Source organism: Branchiostoma belcheri, unplaced genomic scaffold, assembly GCF_001625305.1.
Source record: "Branchiostoma belcheri isolate BF01 breed outbred unplaced genomic scaffold, Haploidv18h27 scaffold97, whole genome shotgun sequence".
Classification (NCBI taxonomy): Eukaryota; Metazoa; Chordata; class Leptocardii; order Amphioxiformes; family Branchiostomatidae; genus Branchiostoma; species Branchiostoma belcheri.
In genome coordinates, this window is record NW_017804653.1 from 266,409 (window position 1) to 284,128 (window position 17,720).

The window sequence follows — 17,720 nt, forward strand, 5'->3', positions numbered from 1 at the left end:
TAAGCTGGCCATAGCGGCCACTTTTTTGTGGTATTAAGGGACCACAATGTCCACTGTGACCGCCACTATTTTGGGTTGCGCATGGACCAATCTCTACCTCTGACAACTATGCCATTTTCAAGCGTGTAATAGAAAATGATAACTAGCAAGAAATCTTGATGAAATTGGCCAGTTTGCCATTGATTTCAAGAGCAAGACAGTCTTTGTGCAAGGTAAAATGGGACGCTGAGAGAAATAATGGAGCAGTTTATTGCAAAATGGTTGGTAACTTCGCTATGGTTTTCTTGTTGTCTGTTCTATCTTGTCTGCATGCTTTTTGTATAGGAAAAACACTCTTTCTCAGTCCCTTGAGTGGTCAACTTAGGCAATTAAGTTAGACTGTTTACTGTAAACACCACAAATTGATTTGATTTATTGAAATTGCAACAGTGCAATACACGCGGAACAGAGGCAGCTGTTGCTGGTGTTGTGTCCCGCACATAGAAACGAATACTGGACAGACAATACTCATTTTCACTTGAGTCTAGTGGGGAAAGTCGTGTAAAGTGCCTTTCCCAAGGGCACAAGATCGGTGGCATGTCAGGACTCGAACCCGGGACCTCTTGATTCCGAGTCGCGCACGCTGCCGTTGCGCCACACGACCCCACATTTTACACTCACAAATACCTTCTAGTTTCCCTTACTGCAAAATTGAAACCCCTAAAACTTACAGTATTTGATATTTCTCATTTTAACAGGAGGGAGCAGACTTCCTTGAGGTGATGGACCAGACCAAGGATGAGATAGGGGGGAACATCACCATCCCAGTGGAGGCCATCCAGTACAACCCCAAGAGCAAAACTCTTAACATATCAGAAGAGGTGGCCAAGACTGCCATCTGGAAAACACTCGCCGGGGACACGCAGAAAAGGAAAAAGTACTGTATAGACACTGTTTTTTTGTTTGTTTTAAGCATTCTTATTGAGGTCATGAAAGTTTTTTTGCTTGTTTAAGCATTTTTATTGAGGTCATGAAAGTACAGTTACTGTAATTTTTACAGTAATTTGTTTGTCGTGTGTTATGCAATGTATTGTTGTAGCTTACCTTCGCTGCAGTTCTGTGCAAAGCCGCTAGAATACCCATGATTGATCTTCACCTTTATTATCCCAACCCCAACCTACCTACTAAATATCATGAAGATACACGCGCCACACCAAAAGTTATAACCGTTCTTAAAAATCTGTGCAAAGCTGCTAGATTACCCATAATTGAACTTGACCTTTATTATCTCAACCCAAACCTACCTACTAAATATCATGAAGATACACGCACCGCACCCCCATGTTATAACCGTTCTAAAAATCGCCAGCCCATATTTATAGTGTACCCAACACATAACCTTCTTGACGAAGGTAATTAGAATATGAATACATTGAAGAAGTATGCGTATTTTACACTGACAACTCCTTTTTTTATTTGTGTCTTTAGATCGCGTCGCTCAAAGAAGTCTCGTCCTGGTGACTTGACGCTGAAGGACGGGCCCAACGCACACGCCGACAGAAAGCCGACCACCAAGAACGGCGAGCTGTCCCCCCTGATCGAAGAGGGGGGTATCACCATAAACATCCCCCCTCCCTGGCAAGACAACGACGCCAAGAAACAACAACGACCAAAAGACGTGGAAGAAGGGAAATCCCCGTTGATCAAAGTGCAAGCCCCCTCCCCTTCCGATAGTCCCGATGTGGAGACAACAGTGTAGCGAAAAAAAAGCGTCCGCTACAACTACTATGCTACCTTGTGCAAACCTTTGACAAACTCCAAAGTCACCTTTAGTAATCGTCATAGGTTTTCTCTGCTAGCTATCACTGAAATGTGCCAACTCTGTCTGCTATACTCCTGTAGGGTTTGTTGATTGTACTAAGTCTTCTCTCTATGTGTGTACTCTATGGACTTAGTTTTAGCAAGTATAGAGTGTATTACATGTCGGAAAATGTCCTGTTTTATTATTTTTTTCAAATCACTGCACATCACAGACTAAAAATGAGATGAAAATAAATTTTTATTTTCATGAGTTGCCCTTTAGTTGAATGATTTTTTTTTTTAATTTATGTTGATTTTATTTCTTTTTTCACTCACACTTTAGGTTAGGGAAATTGGTCATTTTTTTTCTTGACAGACGATTCCAAAATATGACTAAATTCATGCTGCAATGTTTTCTGTGATACGTTATATGAAGGCTTGTACAGATTTCAGCAATCAAATATCTGCTTGAAAAATACAAATCCAAGGAAAGTTGTTACAATTAGACTAAAACAGAAAAATCTCAACAAAGAGATTTTAGGTCCTATATTTTTAGAACAAAATAACTTTAGGAGTTCACAAAGAACAAAAACCTTTACCTGAAAGCTACATTCATTAAAATCAATTGAAAGCATATTTTATATCTATATTAGATTGTTGCATTTGAGATAGGGTCGATTTTTACTTTGTAATTTTTCAACTCCTATAACCAATGGTGATGCCATTCAAAAAATACTGCTCTTTTTTTTTTTCTTAAAAGATGTATAATTCTTATTCTGCCCTCTGCACTCTTAACATATCGTATTTTGATGAAAAGATAATAAAAGTATAACATGGTTATTACCACAAATAAATGGTGCTAATCTATTAAAATCTGGCTAGATTATGGGAAAATTACTTCTCGTAGGGCTGATTCTATAATCTTCTTAAGGGGGATAGAAGACTTCTAAAAACTTAAGAACATCTCTGCTTGCAAGTTGCTTGCTAACCCACTCCTTAAGAAAAGTTTAACAAAAATTGTTTAATGTAGACACCTTCAAAGTTATGTAGCACTGAAATGAAATATTTTCTCTCCAAAAGTTTGATAAAGTTTCATTTAAAACTTGAAGTAGGTACAAATGTAACTAGTACAGAGAGTACTAGTTGTAGTATTCACTGTCTGCAACGTATGCAAGGTCCTTCTTTTGGCTTTAACCTCTCTCTGCTTAGTACATGTCAATAAAGCATGTTGACAAAGATACAAGAGGAGTTAGCATGTATAAGGTTAATGTCAGGCCATTGTTTTTGATGGCTTGGCTTTTAATATGTGTTATTTAATTTCCAATCGATGGATCATCGTAAATATTAAAGAGTAAATATGTAAAGTAACTGTACACAGAATCGTCATAAGATCAAGTAGTTGTTTGTTGTGGACTTGTTTAGTTCTTATAAGCTGCTGCTAAAATCTGTAGGTGTATATATTATCAAGAGCAATCAGAGTATTGTAAACTAAATATCACAACTGCCAATATGAATATACACTATTCATAGAAGCTGATACATACATGTAATTAATAATCAGCATGCTTTTCTGTTGTATTCCGTGAACCTTCTGTTGTATTCCGCGGAATTCCGTGTATTCCGTGAAGCTGTCCAATGTACACATCAACTGTTCATCAAGAAATATTATAAATAGACCAATCCACACAATACCTCCTTACATTTCCTAAGCAACTGTAAAAGTCAAATCGGGTATGTTAATATTTAAAAGAAATTATTGTAAATTTTCTTGCTGTTGGAAGGTTGCTTGTGTTGTTTAAGAAGTGGTAAGGCAAAAAAGAGGGACTGAAAAATGTTTAAGACAAGTTGTGGGCTATTAGTGTTATAAGTCCTGCATAAAGTGATCAAAAAGCATACATTTTTAGGTTCTTTGTTTTGCACTTTGCATGTATTTTTCAGTGCACTTTTACATGACATAAACAGGCAAATACTATTTTTCTGATTTTCAGCAAAGTAGCAAAATTTCATCTTTCTCAAATAGCTATAAACTACATGGGAACCTTTGATAATTGTTACAATCTTTTCACTTCAATGCTACCAGTCAAAATAATGCTTACATATAGTTTTTAGGAAGTGCCTTTAGTACAAGAAAGAATAGGCTTGAGTCAGAGACAGGTCTGTAAGATATCATAAACTGTTTGTAGATAGCAATAAAATCTTTATTTCCTCAATAGCATAGCTTATGACAAAAAGCAAATGATATTTTTCACATCTCCAGAAAATTTTAAAAGATATAGCTTCTGTATAGTGTATGCTGCTGTAGTAAGGAGTTGTAGTATTTTTTCTCTGCACAACTTGAAATAATTGCAAAGAGTACATTGAAAGTTCCGGGTAAAGAGGACATGAGGATATAAAATGAAATGAGTGATTCCAGTGCTTGCCCCCTCCTCTGTGAGGACTGAAACTGGCATGATTTCTAGGATTTTAATGTGGTCACTTGTTAATTGTAAAGTGTTTATTGACGTTTGTTTATTGGTGTGTAATCAATCGTGGATTGTAGAACACTACAATGGTATGTTGTCAAGGACCCTCAGAACCAATAAACAAATCAAAATACTGAACAAATGTCTTTTCGTTAATATTACATGTAAGTACAATTTATAGCGGTTAAAATAGATATCGAGTCAAATTTAATTTCAAGAGAGTTAGGCCATGTTGATTCAATTATATGGATGACATCCGCGCATGCATGTATTTTTGTCTGTTTGAAAAAAAAAGTTTTCGACCATACTGTAAATTGTACTATATTCTGTGTGTTTAGTCATTTGTTCAACCTTCATGTCCACATAGATTTCATAATGAAGGAAACTTTTTTTTGCCAAATTTTTTTTTATTCACACGCTCATGTCAGTTTTGAGGTTCCCAGAGGATGTCATCCATATTATCAAATCAACATGGCCTTATTAATAAGAAACCGTTGTAGTTAAATAGATATTGATCTCATACGGTTATGGTCCTGATAATGTACATTTCAGTTTTTTCACACCATCTTTTTTCCAAAAATCACTAATACATTTTAGGGTGACTAGACTGAAGGAGAAACTATCAAGCAGGCTCCACCCCTCAGGCGTCGCCAAAAAAGGTTCACGTAAGTCTCGTCAAATATATTGTCACAGTTGTAAGACAGATCATCTTAAAAAACACAGTTCACTCTTTTCACAACAAGTTTCCTCTTGCAACACATACAGATTCTGTGTAACCAAGTTGTATGAACGATTTGTGCTGTTGTTCATCGCAGTCGTTAGGTGGCGTTCTTGGTGTAAGTGAGCTATATTTTGGGTACCCCAAATGAGGGTGTGCACGACGTGAGCTTACTCATTTCACGTTGGTTTACACGCGTGCTAATACTCAAGCTGCCAAAGTTTGCATGCGTGCCGTTCCTCAGGCTGTGCTGAGTTCGCACGCGTGTATTTTTTTCGGGTCGCAGTATATACCTGTGTCAGTTGCATGAACGAGGTGCATTGTTCTTCATGCCGAACTCGCTAGGCGGCGCCTATCTCCCCGCATGTTGCCGCGGCGCGCACAGTGCCCTGATCTCCTGCATGACGTGCCTGTTGGTGAGCGCGTACACCACGGGACAGACCACACAGTTGGTATAGCCCAGCCACATGGCCAGGGTGTAGGCCCACAGCGGCGCCGTGCTGGCCTGTACGTTAAGAATGGTGTAGGGTCCCCAACATGTGATGTACGCCAATACCAGCATCACACCTATGAAAAAATATAAGGTTATGACGTTATATGTAAATGGCTATCTGTTGTACCTATGCCAGTATTTCTTAATATAATAAGTTGAATTTTAAGGAATGTGTTTTAAGAAATTATTATATTCTGGCGCATTATATAACAAATACATTTAAGTCCTATTTTCGTATGTGGGGCATACATGTATTTACACGTATACATATGCATACTAAGGCAATTTTATACTCTTGGTCAAATACTATCATTAGATTCGTAGTGTGAATCAAAATCCTTAAAAAATATTCGATAGAATTACTAGAAAGCGGAGACGTGCGTCAGTGCAGGTAATAAAATCGCCATAATTGGCGCCCTGACTCCTCTATTTAATTGGCCATTCACGAAGCATCACCGCCGACTGTTTCTATGCAAAAACAACCCCACATATTCTATGTAGTGCTGCACTACCTTACGGCTATCAATTACGCTCGCCTGGGGTGGTTTTTGCAATATGTGGTTAATAAGTAGCGCTTGCGACCAAGATAAGTAATTTTTCCCAAAGCCTATCAAAAATCTTTAAATATGAAGATTCTTTATTGACACAACAAAAAAGTACAGAGACTTTTGTATGGTCTTCTACAACTTAACTAAAGATCTAACAAAGCTAAATACATGTGCGGATAACGTCATCTTACGTACAGAGTATATGTATGATGTAACAATAAAGGTTAACTATTCTCTAACATGTGTTCTCTAAGATCAAAACATTCTTTAATGTATTTTCCTATTTGAACACTGTATTGGTTATGTCCCCTTAGAATGTAGTTGCATTTATCTATAGGATCTAATATATTGAAATCAATTGAACAAGCGGAAAGAAAGGTGAACAGCAATCGGCGCTAAATGTGTGTCTCAAAGAGATAGCCGGCTGGAATTGTTTTAGGTGGGTTTGTGTGTATGTTTGTCAGACAGAGGCGGTTGCAGTGAGACTGGGTTGTTTATTAGTTACTTGATTGGCAATGAGTTTAAGCCTAAAGGTGGCCCATCACATTGAAGAGTGGAGGTACATGGGTAGAACATGGGGGAATTCAGGAAGTGGATAGATACCGGATAGAAATTAAATACGATCCCATTTCACAAATTGAAACCCCAAAATGGTTCCCGAAGGTCTAGAATCTCTGAGTTCGTGTAATTTTATGTTCTGTTCAGATTTTAAACGTAACATTACATACCGGTGATGGCGATTTTCCTCTGTTTTCTCTGCTGATCGCGAACCCTCCTCCCCTGGCTGACTCGGAACGCTTTCGGGATGTCCACGCTTCTTCTCTCTTCAAAATGTCTCTCCAGTAAGGACGGAGATGGCGACAGGCGGCCGGGGGTGGTGGCAGCACCAGCGATGCCATCCCTTTCATTGATGCGCGCATTGTTCTCATGCGAACAGTGACCGTCTGTGAGTCCTGAGTATGTGTCCGTAGACATGGACCGTTGTGCAGACATGGACCGTTGTGTAGACGTGAAACGCTGTGTTGACGTGGAACGCTGTGTTGGTCTGGAAACCTGTTTTGGCGTGGAAACATGTGTTGACATAGAACGCTGTGTTGCCATGGAAACATTCGTTGACATGGAACACTGTGTTGCCATGGAAACGTGTGTTGCCATGGAACTCTGTGTTGCCATGGGAACCTGTGTTGGCATAGGACGCTGTGTTGGCATGGAAACCTGTGTTGCCATGGAACGCTGTGTTGGCATGGAACGCTGTGTTGCCATGGGAACCTGTGTTGGCATGGAACGCTGTGTTGCCATGGGAACCTGTGTTGGCATGGAACGCACTGGATGCATGGAACGCAGCAGTGAAAGCTGTGTAGACACGGAACGCAGTGGAGGCATGGAAAGCTGTGTAGACATGGAACGCTCTGTAGACATGGAACGCTGTGTTGACATGGAACGCTGTGTTGACATGGAACGCAGTGGAGGCATGGAAAGCTGTGTAGACATGGAACGCTGTGTTTTTGCCGCAGCCTTCAACACAGTAACTGTAGGTATGTCTCTTGCTCTCCTCGCATTGAGACCTGTTAAAGCCGGGTCGTGAACGGCAAGATAACGGTCATTTCTTTGATACCTTACTGCCAGTCGGTCAGTTTCAGCCTGCTGAACCATGTACATGTATTTCCTATTGTCTTTGTCGTCATACGATAGCGACCTATGCAGTAAGCGTGCCTTAGCAGCGCCGATGCCGATGTCCTCGTCGTTTGTTTCGGTTTCACGATTTGGCTCACTTTTTGGTCGCCACTGGAGTCGAATCGAAAACACAGTGTCCTGTTTTTCAGTCTCCACATTTTCACCGCCAAGCCGCAGCCTGACTTCGTTATGATACAGGCTAGGACGCTCCGTACCGGTAACCGTTTTCAGTCCGTTTTCCAAAGATCTGTTTCGTGCGTTGTTCTGTTCATTCATCGATGCGACCCGTCTACTACTTCTACGAACCGTTACGAAAATAAGCGTGTAGCAGACGAGCATGACACCAATTGGCAGAACGATCGCAACGATCAGGCAAAAGACGAGGTAGCCCGAGCCGTGCGGGGAGTGCCAAGCGGGGGAACAGTGGTACGTAGCCGGGTTGTACTCGAACTCCGCCCACCCGAAGACCGGAGGAAGAGCGCCGATGGCAGAGACGACCCAGATGGCTACCAGAACGGTGTGTGTGCGGGAGGGCGTGAGGATGATCCTGTACTTGGCCGCTTTACAGATGGCAAGGTAGCGATCTACTGCGATGGCCGTGAGAGACAGAGTGGTTGCCATGGCCAGGAACACGGACACGAAACCATTCACCTGAAACACAAAGGGGCAGAATAATTTTATACATAGAATTTAACATTAGGAAAGCTGCTCTGAAAGGCTCGTAAAGATAACAAGACTGGCAATGAAAACATACATTGCCATGGCAACGGTGGTTGCTGTTAGGGTTATTGTTTGCATGGCACTGCCATCATTTCATGATTTGGTACCTGTTAAGTCTAGACAGATACAGTGCACTCCTCCCCTGAGTGTATAGTGAACGAGCCCCGGGATCACAGAAAGTAGGGCCATCTGGGGCAGACAGGTCTTCCCAAGGGTTTCCAGGAATGTGGGCATAGATGTGGGTCAGAGACATGCCTGCGGACATTCCATTCATGTGGACAAAATGCCTGTACCATTCCTAGAATGTTTGCAAACTGCACACAATACTGTACCATTAGGCTCCTCCCTGAGACGTCGCCAAAAATGATCTCGAACCAGTATTACTAGCTCACTGAAGAGCTAATCTCCCACTGGTCGTGACAAAGAAGACAGACTCTATGTACAGTATTTACAGGTTCATTGTCCCGGGTAAATTCCCCTAGCTTTTTTCGACAAGCACAATGAACAGTGGACCACGGTTTAATGTCCCATCCTAAGGACTGCGACCCTTTCCAGTAGCGTGCATGTCGGGTGAGCGACAACAGCCGGGATTTGAACTCCTAACCTCTTATGACAGGGTCGCTAACCTCTGGTGCTAAAAGCAGAACATATAATGTTTAGGCAAAATGAACTCACGTTGCAAAGACTGTCCAGTCCACTCAGCAATAGCCCTCTGTCGAACACGGACACCAGGGACAGCGGCATCCCTAGGATGGTCAGAGCAAGCCCGGACACGGTCAAATTCAGCATCAGAAGCGAGTTGTTCATTTTATGACTCCGCATCCCTCTAGCGACAGCGACTGTCACCAAGATGTTCAGCAGTAGTGACACTAGCATGATGAGAGCCAGGCTGACTGAAGCGGTCACCATGGAAGCGTCATTCCCGGCCAAGTCCCCTTCGCTTATTCCGTTCGCATTTCGGTTTGATTCGGAAACATTACTAATATTAGTCCGACCCGCAGATGATGCTTCCATCAGCAGGGTACTTGGATGAAACGCCGTCATTGCTTTTTCTGAACCACCGTTCAAACGAAGTGAAATCTTCGGCGATGCCTGCTCGGAGCCCCGAAGCCTACGGTGTCTCCGTCCGGGACTCCCCGTGTGTTAAGTGGTCTCTACAGCTATAGATGGAGAATAAAATAGATCACCGACACTCTATTCAACCAACACTGCGTCGTGATAGGAAGAAATAACCTCCGAGGCTTATGTAAAGTTTACGGCACTGCCTAGCATTTGGATTTAAATGAGCATAATTGGCCTACGTGCAATTATGGTGGGGCTACGTGAGGCGTGTTGATTGTCGTCATGGCAACGCCACGGTTGTCATAACAACGCCACAGCAGGTAGGACCATACGTGGGTGTGCAACGCCGTCAGCGAGTTAGGCAACATCCTGTCGACCTATAGCCTCGGTGCCAGACTTCTGAGGTGACGGGGTTCATTTTTTTTCGATGCGAGTTATGCCGCGGAGGAACGGTCAACTTTGCCGGGAAGAGGCAGTTTCTCCTACCGTCTCTCCCGGCAAACTCCCTCGGCGGCAAAACCGTCCCTCCGCGGCATAACTCGCGTCGCTCACCGAAAAAAAAATATCGTCCACCTCAGAAGTCTGCGAAGGAGGCTACTGTCGACCAGGCGTTTCATAATGAAAACTTCTCACGAGTTCCTAGTACTGCTGCGTTTACAATTTCCGTTTCTATTGAAAACATAATCACCAGAGGCTCCAATTCGTATGTTTCCTACGGCGACTATGACGGTGTTTTATTATTGTCATTATTAAACTAAGGCCACAGCAAGTCAATTTTAAGGATGACATCCTCCGCAGAGTCCAAATCTTATGCAAGCGGGCGAAAAAAAACAAGGCGGGCCGAAAAAAAAAGGTTCCTACATTTTAAAACTTTGACTCAATCATTGTACAAATGGTTTTGATTCAGTGGGAACATCACATATACACAGCCAGCATCACATATCACTGCATCAAAGTAAGAATCAAAACATTAAATCAGAGCCTTTTCTTGTCTCCTCTCTTCATAGTTATCTGCTATCCACCTTTCGGCATGGCAACAGACATCTTTGCCCATTTTTGGCAACAGAATTTCTTGTTTTTTCTCTCCAAAATCAGGCGAAAATTAATGCGCGCTGATGTCATCCATAAAATTTACTTGCTGTTGCCTAATTGCGAAATAGTCAGAATAGACTCGGGGCTGTTACAGACACGAGCATCCAATTTTACCGTTTTCAGCTATGAGAAAAGGTTCTAATTGTACAAATAGGTCAGCACCTACACACAATCTTCCAGCTTTAAGCAACAAGCCTCCAAACATTCTACGTGTTTAACATGCTAGAAATTGTCATTTTTGTCCACAGACTCACTACCTTAAGAGTAAATTTTGTCTGCTTTTAGCTGAAGCTCTCGTCTTACATCTCTCATATGATAAATGTTAACGACAGACCTGTACATCAATCAAATTTAGGATAAAAATCTAGAAGCAAAAATTTGTTTTTTTTAGTTAAAGCTGGTGATTTAAACTAGAAACTATCACTATCATCTGTTCAAGGAACGACGTCAGGCTAATACTTTAGTTAGGTGGAACTCGCTGTCACCAAGTACAGTAGGGGCATTGTCATTAGATAGCTTCAAATAATGTTTAGAGTTAGATGTTAAAGGGTTAGGTGTAACAAGTCGTTCGATGTAATGCAGCCAGCTGCCGCCGCGCCGCGTGCCTGGGAAGCTGGTGTGTTACGTCGAAAGGTGGTTATACCGGTTATACAGATACAGATACAGAAGTCTGGGAGGTTTGGGTTTTGGCTTATTTTTGGCGTGTTTGGGGGGCTTTTCTATTTCTTTTTTGCACTGGAATTGTTGGCGTAAAAAAGAATCCAGTACAAACCCCCCTCATAAAAAAGAAGCCTAAAAACACGCCACAAATAAGCCAAAACCCAAACCTCTGCTTAGAGAGTATGAGGGGGGGGGGCGCCATCTTTCTTCAGCATTGCAAAAACATGTATAATAAATGGTATGAACCATTTATTACGTGTGAAAACAGCATATGCTTCTCACAGAATATTATGTGAAACATGGCAACAAATGACCACTATAACGCTACAATACATCATTATTGAGTCCAATTATAGCTAATGATGTTTACCGACCTCTTGTAGGCTATTATTGTTTGTTTTTTTCTTAGAGAGATTATTGAATAGCCTGGTTTATGAAGTGAGGTCAGTCCATAATTAAAACAAGAAGCGGTTTACTTCAAATAACGTGTGGTTCATAATGTATAACCGTAAGTACTCAGTAAAAACAAACATGTTCTGATACAGGCGTTTGAAAGTACACGTACACAACCTATGATATACAATGTTCTCTATATTTCACAGTAACAAGCAACAGATAATATGTGTGTGTGTGTGTGTGTGTGTGTGTGTGTGTGTGTGTGTGTGTGTGTGTGTGTGTGTGTGTGTGTGTGTGTGTGTGTGTGTGTGGTTTATTTTAGCACGATAACTCAAGAAGCTTTGGACGGATTGTCATGAAACCTGGTAGGTGGGTATAGGTGTTGGTTTATATTTTGGGCTCCCTAGCGGCTTTTCTAAATACTGCAGCAGACCTTCCGGTTTTGATATCTCATGGTCTACACATGCTAGGGTCATGCCCGGGTGGCCGAGGGGGGTTAGGGGTTCCGCCCCCCCCCCACAAGACTCAAAGGTCCACTTTTTATGTAAAGGTCCACTTTTTGGTCCACATTTTATGTAAAGGTCCACTTTTTGGTCCACATTTTATGTAAGGCCACACCAAGTAAATTTTATGGATGACGTCCTTTGGAGACCCTAAATCTAATGCGAGAGGGCGAAAAAAAACAAGAAGGGCCCTAAAAAACAAGATGCCTAGATTAGAAATATACTAAGAGACGACAAATGTTAGGACACAAATTGAATGAGATGACACAGTGTAACAAGCAAGAATCATCAAAACAGCAATAAATCAGGTGGAACAGCAGTTATCGTCCTGTCCTGTTTTCGCATTACGGGTTTCACATCAATCTGACGATTTGTGGCACTTTCGTGACTCTTTGGTCATAGTTACAGGAAGCGGAATTTCTTGTGTTTTTTTTTTCTAGGAACAGGCCAAAATCAATGCGCGCGCGGACGTCATCCATAAAATTTACTTGGTGTGGCCTAAAGGTCCAAGATTTTTCTTGAAAAGATCGGAGAAAAACTGCTCCCTTTGAATAAAAATTGAATAAAAATTTACCTCTGATATTTTTCTTGGAAATCTTCTCGAAAATGCACGAAATGCCATTTAAGAAGGTTCATTATTCAAAATTTTCCGGGGGAGCATTTTACGGACCCCCCCTAGAAGCCTCGCGCCCCTCGAGGTCCCCTCAAGCAGTGGGAAGACCCCCCCCAAACAAAATCCTGGCTACGGGCATGTAAGGTCACGAATATTTGCATCTAGCTGTATACGTAACGATATGATTATATTAATAATATCACCAGTTGTTGATGCTATAACGTTACAATACAACTGGATTTAACCAGCACAATTTTTTTTCATTTTCATGACACCATGATTATGAATATCAGACTGATGAACTGAGCATGCCCAGTGAAAAGCACACAGTGTGTTGTGCGAAAGATAATTACTTAACTCGAAAGCCTGCAATGTTTTTTTTAAAAACCCGCATCTACCAATGGATATGCAACGCAGACCAATCACTGAATACGTTTTGTTTAGTGATAGGCAAGTCCTATCAGACTTAGCTATGGGCCACAGCAGATAATTTCATGAATGACCCGCGCGCATTAATTTTCGCCTGATTTTGGAAAAAAACAAGACATTTTGTTGCCCTCTGACAGTGGTCAACATGCCAAAATTGTGCAAAAATGTCTGTTGCCATGCCGGAACGTGGATGGCAGATAACTAGGAAGAGTGAGGACAAGACAAGGCTCTGATTTAATGCTTTGTCTTCTTCTTTGATGCAGTGATGTATTTCATTCATTTTATCTGTGATGCTGGCTGTGTATATGTGATGTTCCCACTGAATGAAAACCATTTGAACAGTGATTAAAACTTTTATATTTCAAAGTTGTTTCAGTGAAAAAAAATGTTGTAATAGTTGGGAGTAAACCTAGGTATCAGTTCATCAGGTTTATGATGTCAAAGTTAGAATAATTCATATTTAGTCTTAATTATGAATTAGTTATCAGGTTTGCTTAATACGTCTAGGTACGATGTAGCTATTCAATTTATGAACGCTTAAAAACCAACCTGTTTTATACACTGTTTCACTACGGTGTTGGTCCCTCATTATCATCCGACATGCAGCATCTTTAGAATTTATTTCGAGCCATTTTCGCGTCTCTCTCTTGCGGCTTGTTATCTTTTCCCAACTAAAGGTAATCATTTGTATAGAGAAAAAATCTTTTGTTTGATCTACATAGTGTTGTAGTGACTGCACAACATTTTATTTATTTATTTATTGAAATTGCAACAGTGCAATACACGCGGAACAGAGGCAGCTGTTGCTGGTGTTGTGTCCCGCACATAGAAACGAATACAGGACAGACAATACTCATTTTTAATCGAGCCTAGTGGGGACAGTCGTGTAAAGTGCCTTTCCCAAGGGCACAAGATTGGTGGCATGTCAGGACTCGAACCCGGGACCTCTTGATTCCGAGTCACGCACGCTGCCGTTGCGCCACACAACCCCACATCAACACTTGGATCACTGTATCCAGTTTCATTGCATAGTACGGTCGACGATAGGCACAACGGAAAAGCTCCATGTTAGATGGCGCACAGTGGAGACAACAAAGCTCGTCGCCCGCTGCCACCACTACCTCACAAAGGCTTCAGTACAGGTAGGATGCACACGTTATGGTACTTAATTACCTTCGCCAAGAAGGTTATGTTTTCAGTAGCGTTTGTCTGTGTGTGTGTGTGTGTGTGTGTGTGTGTGTGTGTGTGTGCGTGCAAGTGTGTGTGTGTGTGTGTGTGTGTGTGTGTGTGTGTGTGTGTGTGTGTGTGTGTGTGTGTGTGTGTGTGTGTGTGTGTGTGTGTGTGTGTGTGTGTGTGTGTGTGTGTGTGTGTATGAGTGGTTTAGCAAGATAACTCAAGAAGCAGTGGATGGATTGGAACGAAACTTGGTAGGTGGGTAGGTCTTCATAAGACCTAGAAATGATTCAATTTTGGGCCCCTGTCGGCTTTCCTAGGAACAGCAGCAGAACTTCCGGTTTTGATATCTCGTGATCTGGATATGCTAGGTTCATAAATTTTGAATGACAGATAGCTCTTGGGATAGGGAAGAAGTGACATGAGTTTGGGTCCCCTAGCGGCTTGTTCTAGAATTGCAGGAGCATTTGTTGAAAAAATTTGAATGAGGATAACTCATTTAAAAAACTGTTATGAACAAGAAACATACCTTTATGATATAGATAACTTTGAGATTCGTAAAGCTATAACTCAATTAAGAATCAGTAGTCATAAATTGAATATTGAGACAGGTAGATATTACAATAAAGCCCATGACCAAAGGTTCTGTCCATTTCGTCCGAAGCATATAGAAAACGAATTTCACTTTGTTATGGAATGTACAAAATGTGATGTTATACGTAACAAGCTACTTACGTTTCTCGAATCAAGTACAACAGATTTCAAGAGTCTCGAGGTTGCAGACAGATTTGGATATATTTCTACATGGTTCCCACAACGCAAAAATAGGTAGATATATAAAGGAATAATGCTTTGTTATTAGAAAAAATACCGAAACTTGTGATTAGCCCACTCGATTGTAACACTTTGTTAGACTTGTGCTATCCCTTATTGTTTGAATAATCAAGATATGTTAGGTTTTATTCGACATTAGGTCTTATTCAACACACTTATTTTATTGTTTGTTACTCTCTTCATGTAGTTTGCCATACATTGTACCTTGTGCAATTGTCGTGCAATAAAGTTCTTTATTTCTGTTGCTCAATTTATCATATATATTGTAACAGCAGACGGCAGGAAACCTGCCAGAACTATAGCTATTGCTGTTCAACACAAGCTCAGTCGCTACATGTACCAACAAGAATTCGCAGATCTCATACCTCCATGAAATATGGAAAATTTTTGTAAATGTTTCTCTAACTGGATTTGTCCCATTGATTATGGAAATGAGGTCGTAATGACCATAATCTATTTATGGCTTCACCGCACATAGTGTGATGAAACATATTGTGTTTCTTAACACATTGGGCGCATGTCAGGTAAACTGCATTCAATTGTTTTAGTAGATTTGTCACACTTTCCTGCAATGTGGGGCGTAAACTTGCTTTAAATCTTGAAATTCAGCAGTTTGAATCAGAAAAATATAACTCCTTACCAACCAATAATGTATAGGATGTTAGCTATCCAACTGTTTTATGGCTTCACCACACCATTTGTGTGGAAGGGGGATAGGTCCATTTTCGGTACGGCGTATGTGGTGAAGCCATGCTGCATTTGTTCTTGAGCAAATGTCGGCCTTTCTAGTTTAATTTATGTTTTCAAAACTCAAATTACCATTTGCGAGTGAAATTCCTATCCCTTGGCTTTTCGAAAAACATGGCTTCATTAATTATGCAAATTAGGAATTACCTTAAATGTCTGAAAGGCACAAATCATCACCGTATGTTTGCTGAACGTTTTACAGGTGCAGAGTTCCCACCAAGCGATGAGGACGATGGCGATCCTGACATCCACATGTACAATTACGTCGACAAAGCTGAGATCAACCGGCAGTTATCCCTACAGCAGACCAACAGTAATGATAGACAACCATCCGGTGAAGGGACGGACAGACGCCAAGTAACTGTGGGCCGGAACGTCGTCGGCTTGGTTCACAACCAAATGTATGGAGCTGTCGCTTCACCACAGGAAGATAACAGAGGTATGTGTCGTGCCTTGAATTCTCAAGTAGCTAGAAGTCATGTAATCTTTGTTTTTGGTATGAAATGATAATAACAGTAGTTGCCTTCGTCAGAAGGGTAGCAAATCAGTTTGCTTTATTGTGGGAGACTGTAGATTTAGCGGCCTAACTCTTCAAAGCATGAATTTTTGACAGGCAGGTTACCGTTGGAGAGGCCAAGATCAAGTGCGAAAATGGGCTTCGTGTGGGGTCTCTACGTCACTGCAGTGGACCTTTTAATAAATTTATGATTTTGTATAAAGAGACTTTTTTTCACACAACCTAATGGTTTATTCATCCGACGTCTTCGATATTGTTTAGAGCAGATATAATCAACCATAATCCTTAAAACTAACGGTTGCTGCAGTTCCATTTAAGATGCTGGGAGGTGAGGTCCAAATATATAATCTGCACCGTTTGAGACAAAAAGCTATCTGCCAACAACAATCCAAGACCAAGTCCAGAACAAGATATTCAAAAACTTCTGAAAATTCTGCTATGCTAAAGAACGGCACTTAAAGTTTGACACTGTTTTAAACCTGTTTGTCATTTATTTTTACTTCAACCATATTACATTTTCCCAAAATCAAAAATAAAATATCATCAATGCCCATCCACCAAATATGCCTTAAGTATTCAGTGTGCCTTCTCTGGCTGCTAAAGGCAAGACAACCGAAACTACAACTGAAGGCCACGCTTACAACAATGTCGACACAGATGGAATCAGCAATCTACGACAACAATCAGATGATCCTGCAGTTACAGACCGCAACATTCCTGGCCTCATTGACAATAAGATGTATGTACCTGGTGCCTTACGACAAGGTAAGCACAGAGGTTTGTTTCTGTTATAATCATTATAACCAAACTTCCAGGATAGCGTACTAAGTAAGTTTAAAGTCCAAACTGCGTGATCTCTTGTTGGTAATATGCCTATGTTGAAGATCATTCAGATGTTCACAAACACTTGTGGACATGCGTGTTGAAAGTTAAAACTTTAGATCCAACACCATAAAGTTCTCTCACTTAGAGTTTTCAACCAGTCACTCTGGTCTTCTTCAGTAGACTGATCCAATGGGGCTTTTCACCTGGCTTCTTTGAAGAGTGACGTCAACATTGGATCAAAGCTATCTTGTAGACGATGTCGGCCCCTGTCGCGGTTGAGTGAAGGGTGACCATGGGCCTTGATGATCATGTAAATAGCCTCTTTCGCCCCTTTCAGGAAATTAGTCGAGACATGCAATTAAATCCCGGTAAAGATGATAATGATGACACAAAATTAACAAGATTTAATAGAAAATTCTTTGATTCCTCTCAGATACCAGCGATGGTACAAACATCTCCAGATTTTTGACAAGCT

At 41.1% G+C, this 17,720-nt stretch overlaps 2 protein-coding genes across 4 annotated transcripts in view; one reads left to right on the forward strand and one right to left on the reverse strand.

The window, feature by feature from the left end:
- LOC109461891 (electrogenic sodium bicarbonate cotransporter 1-like) overlaps positions 1–4,379 on the forward strand; it is a 46,326-nt gene extending 41,947 nt beyond the window's left edge. For all 3 annotated transcript variants that reach the window (XM_019758362.1, XM_019758363.1, XM_019758364.1), the window contains 2 exons: positions 738–916; positions 1,468–4,379. In XM_019758362.1, the coding sequence (XP_019613921.1) occupies positions 738–916; positions 1,468–1,738 (450 nt within the window). In that variant the 3' untranslated portion in view covers positions 1,739–4,379. The remainder of the gene's footprint in view (positions 1–737; positions 917–1,467) is intronic.
- Positions 4,380–5,311: 932 nt separating this feature from the next.
- Positions 5,312–9,408, reverse strand: LOC109461835 (5-hydroxytryptamine receptor-like). The gene is made up of 5 exons (XM_019758303.1): positions 9,070–9,408; positions 7,688–8,325; positions 7,010–7,565; positions 6,729–6,837; positions 5,312–5,526 (listed from the first exon to the last, which is right to left on the reverse strand). The coding sequence occupies exons 1-5, from the start codon at positions 9,406–9,408 to the stop codon at positions 5,312–5,314; spliced, it is 1,857 nt and encodes a 618-aa protein (XP_019613862.1).
- Between the last annotated feature and the right edge of the window lie 8,312 nt (positions 9,409–17,720).

Bases quoted from the DNA above. Each gene is read 5' to 3' on its own strand.
- LOC109461835 (XM_019758303.1), bottom strand. From the start codon at position 9,408: ATGGAAGCATCATCTGCGGGTCGGACTAATATTAGTAATGTTTCCGAA. The intron at 7,566-7,687 runs GTATGACGACAA...CGGCTTTAACAG, and splicing joins TTACTGCATAGGTCGCTATC to GTCTCAATGCGAGGAGAGCA. The intron at 5,527-6,728 runs GTATGTAATGTT...ATTTTTTCATAG, and splicing joins GAGGAAAATCGCCATCACCG to GTGTGATGCTGGTATTGGCG.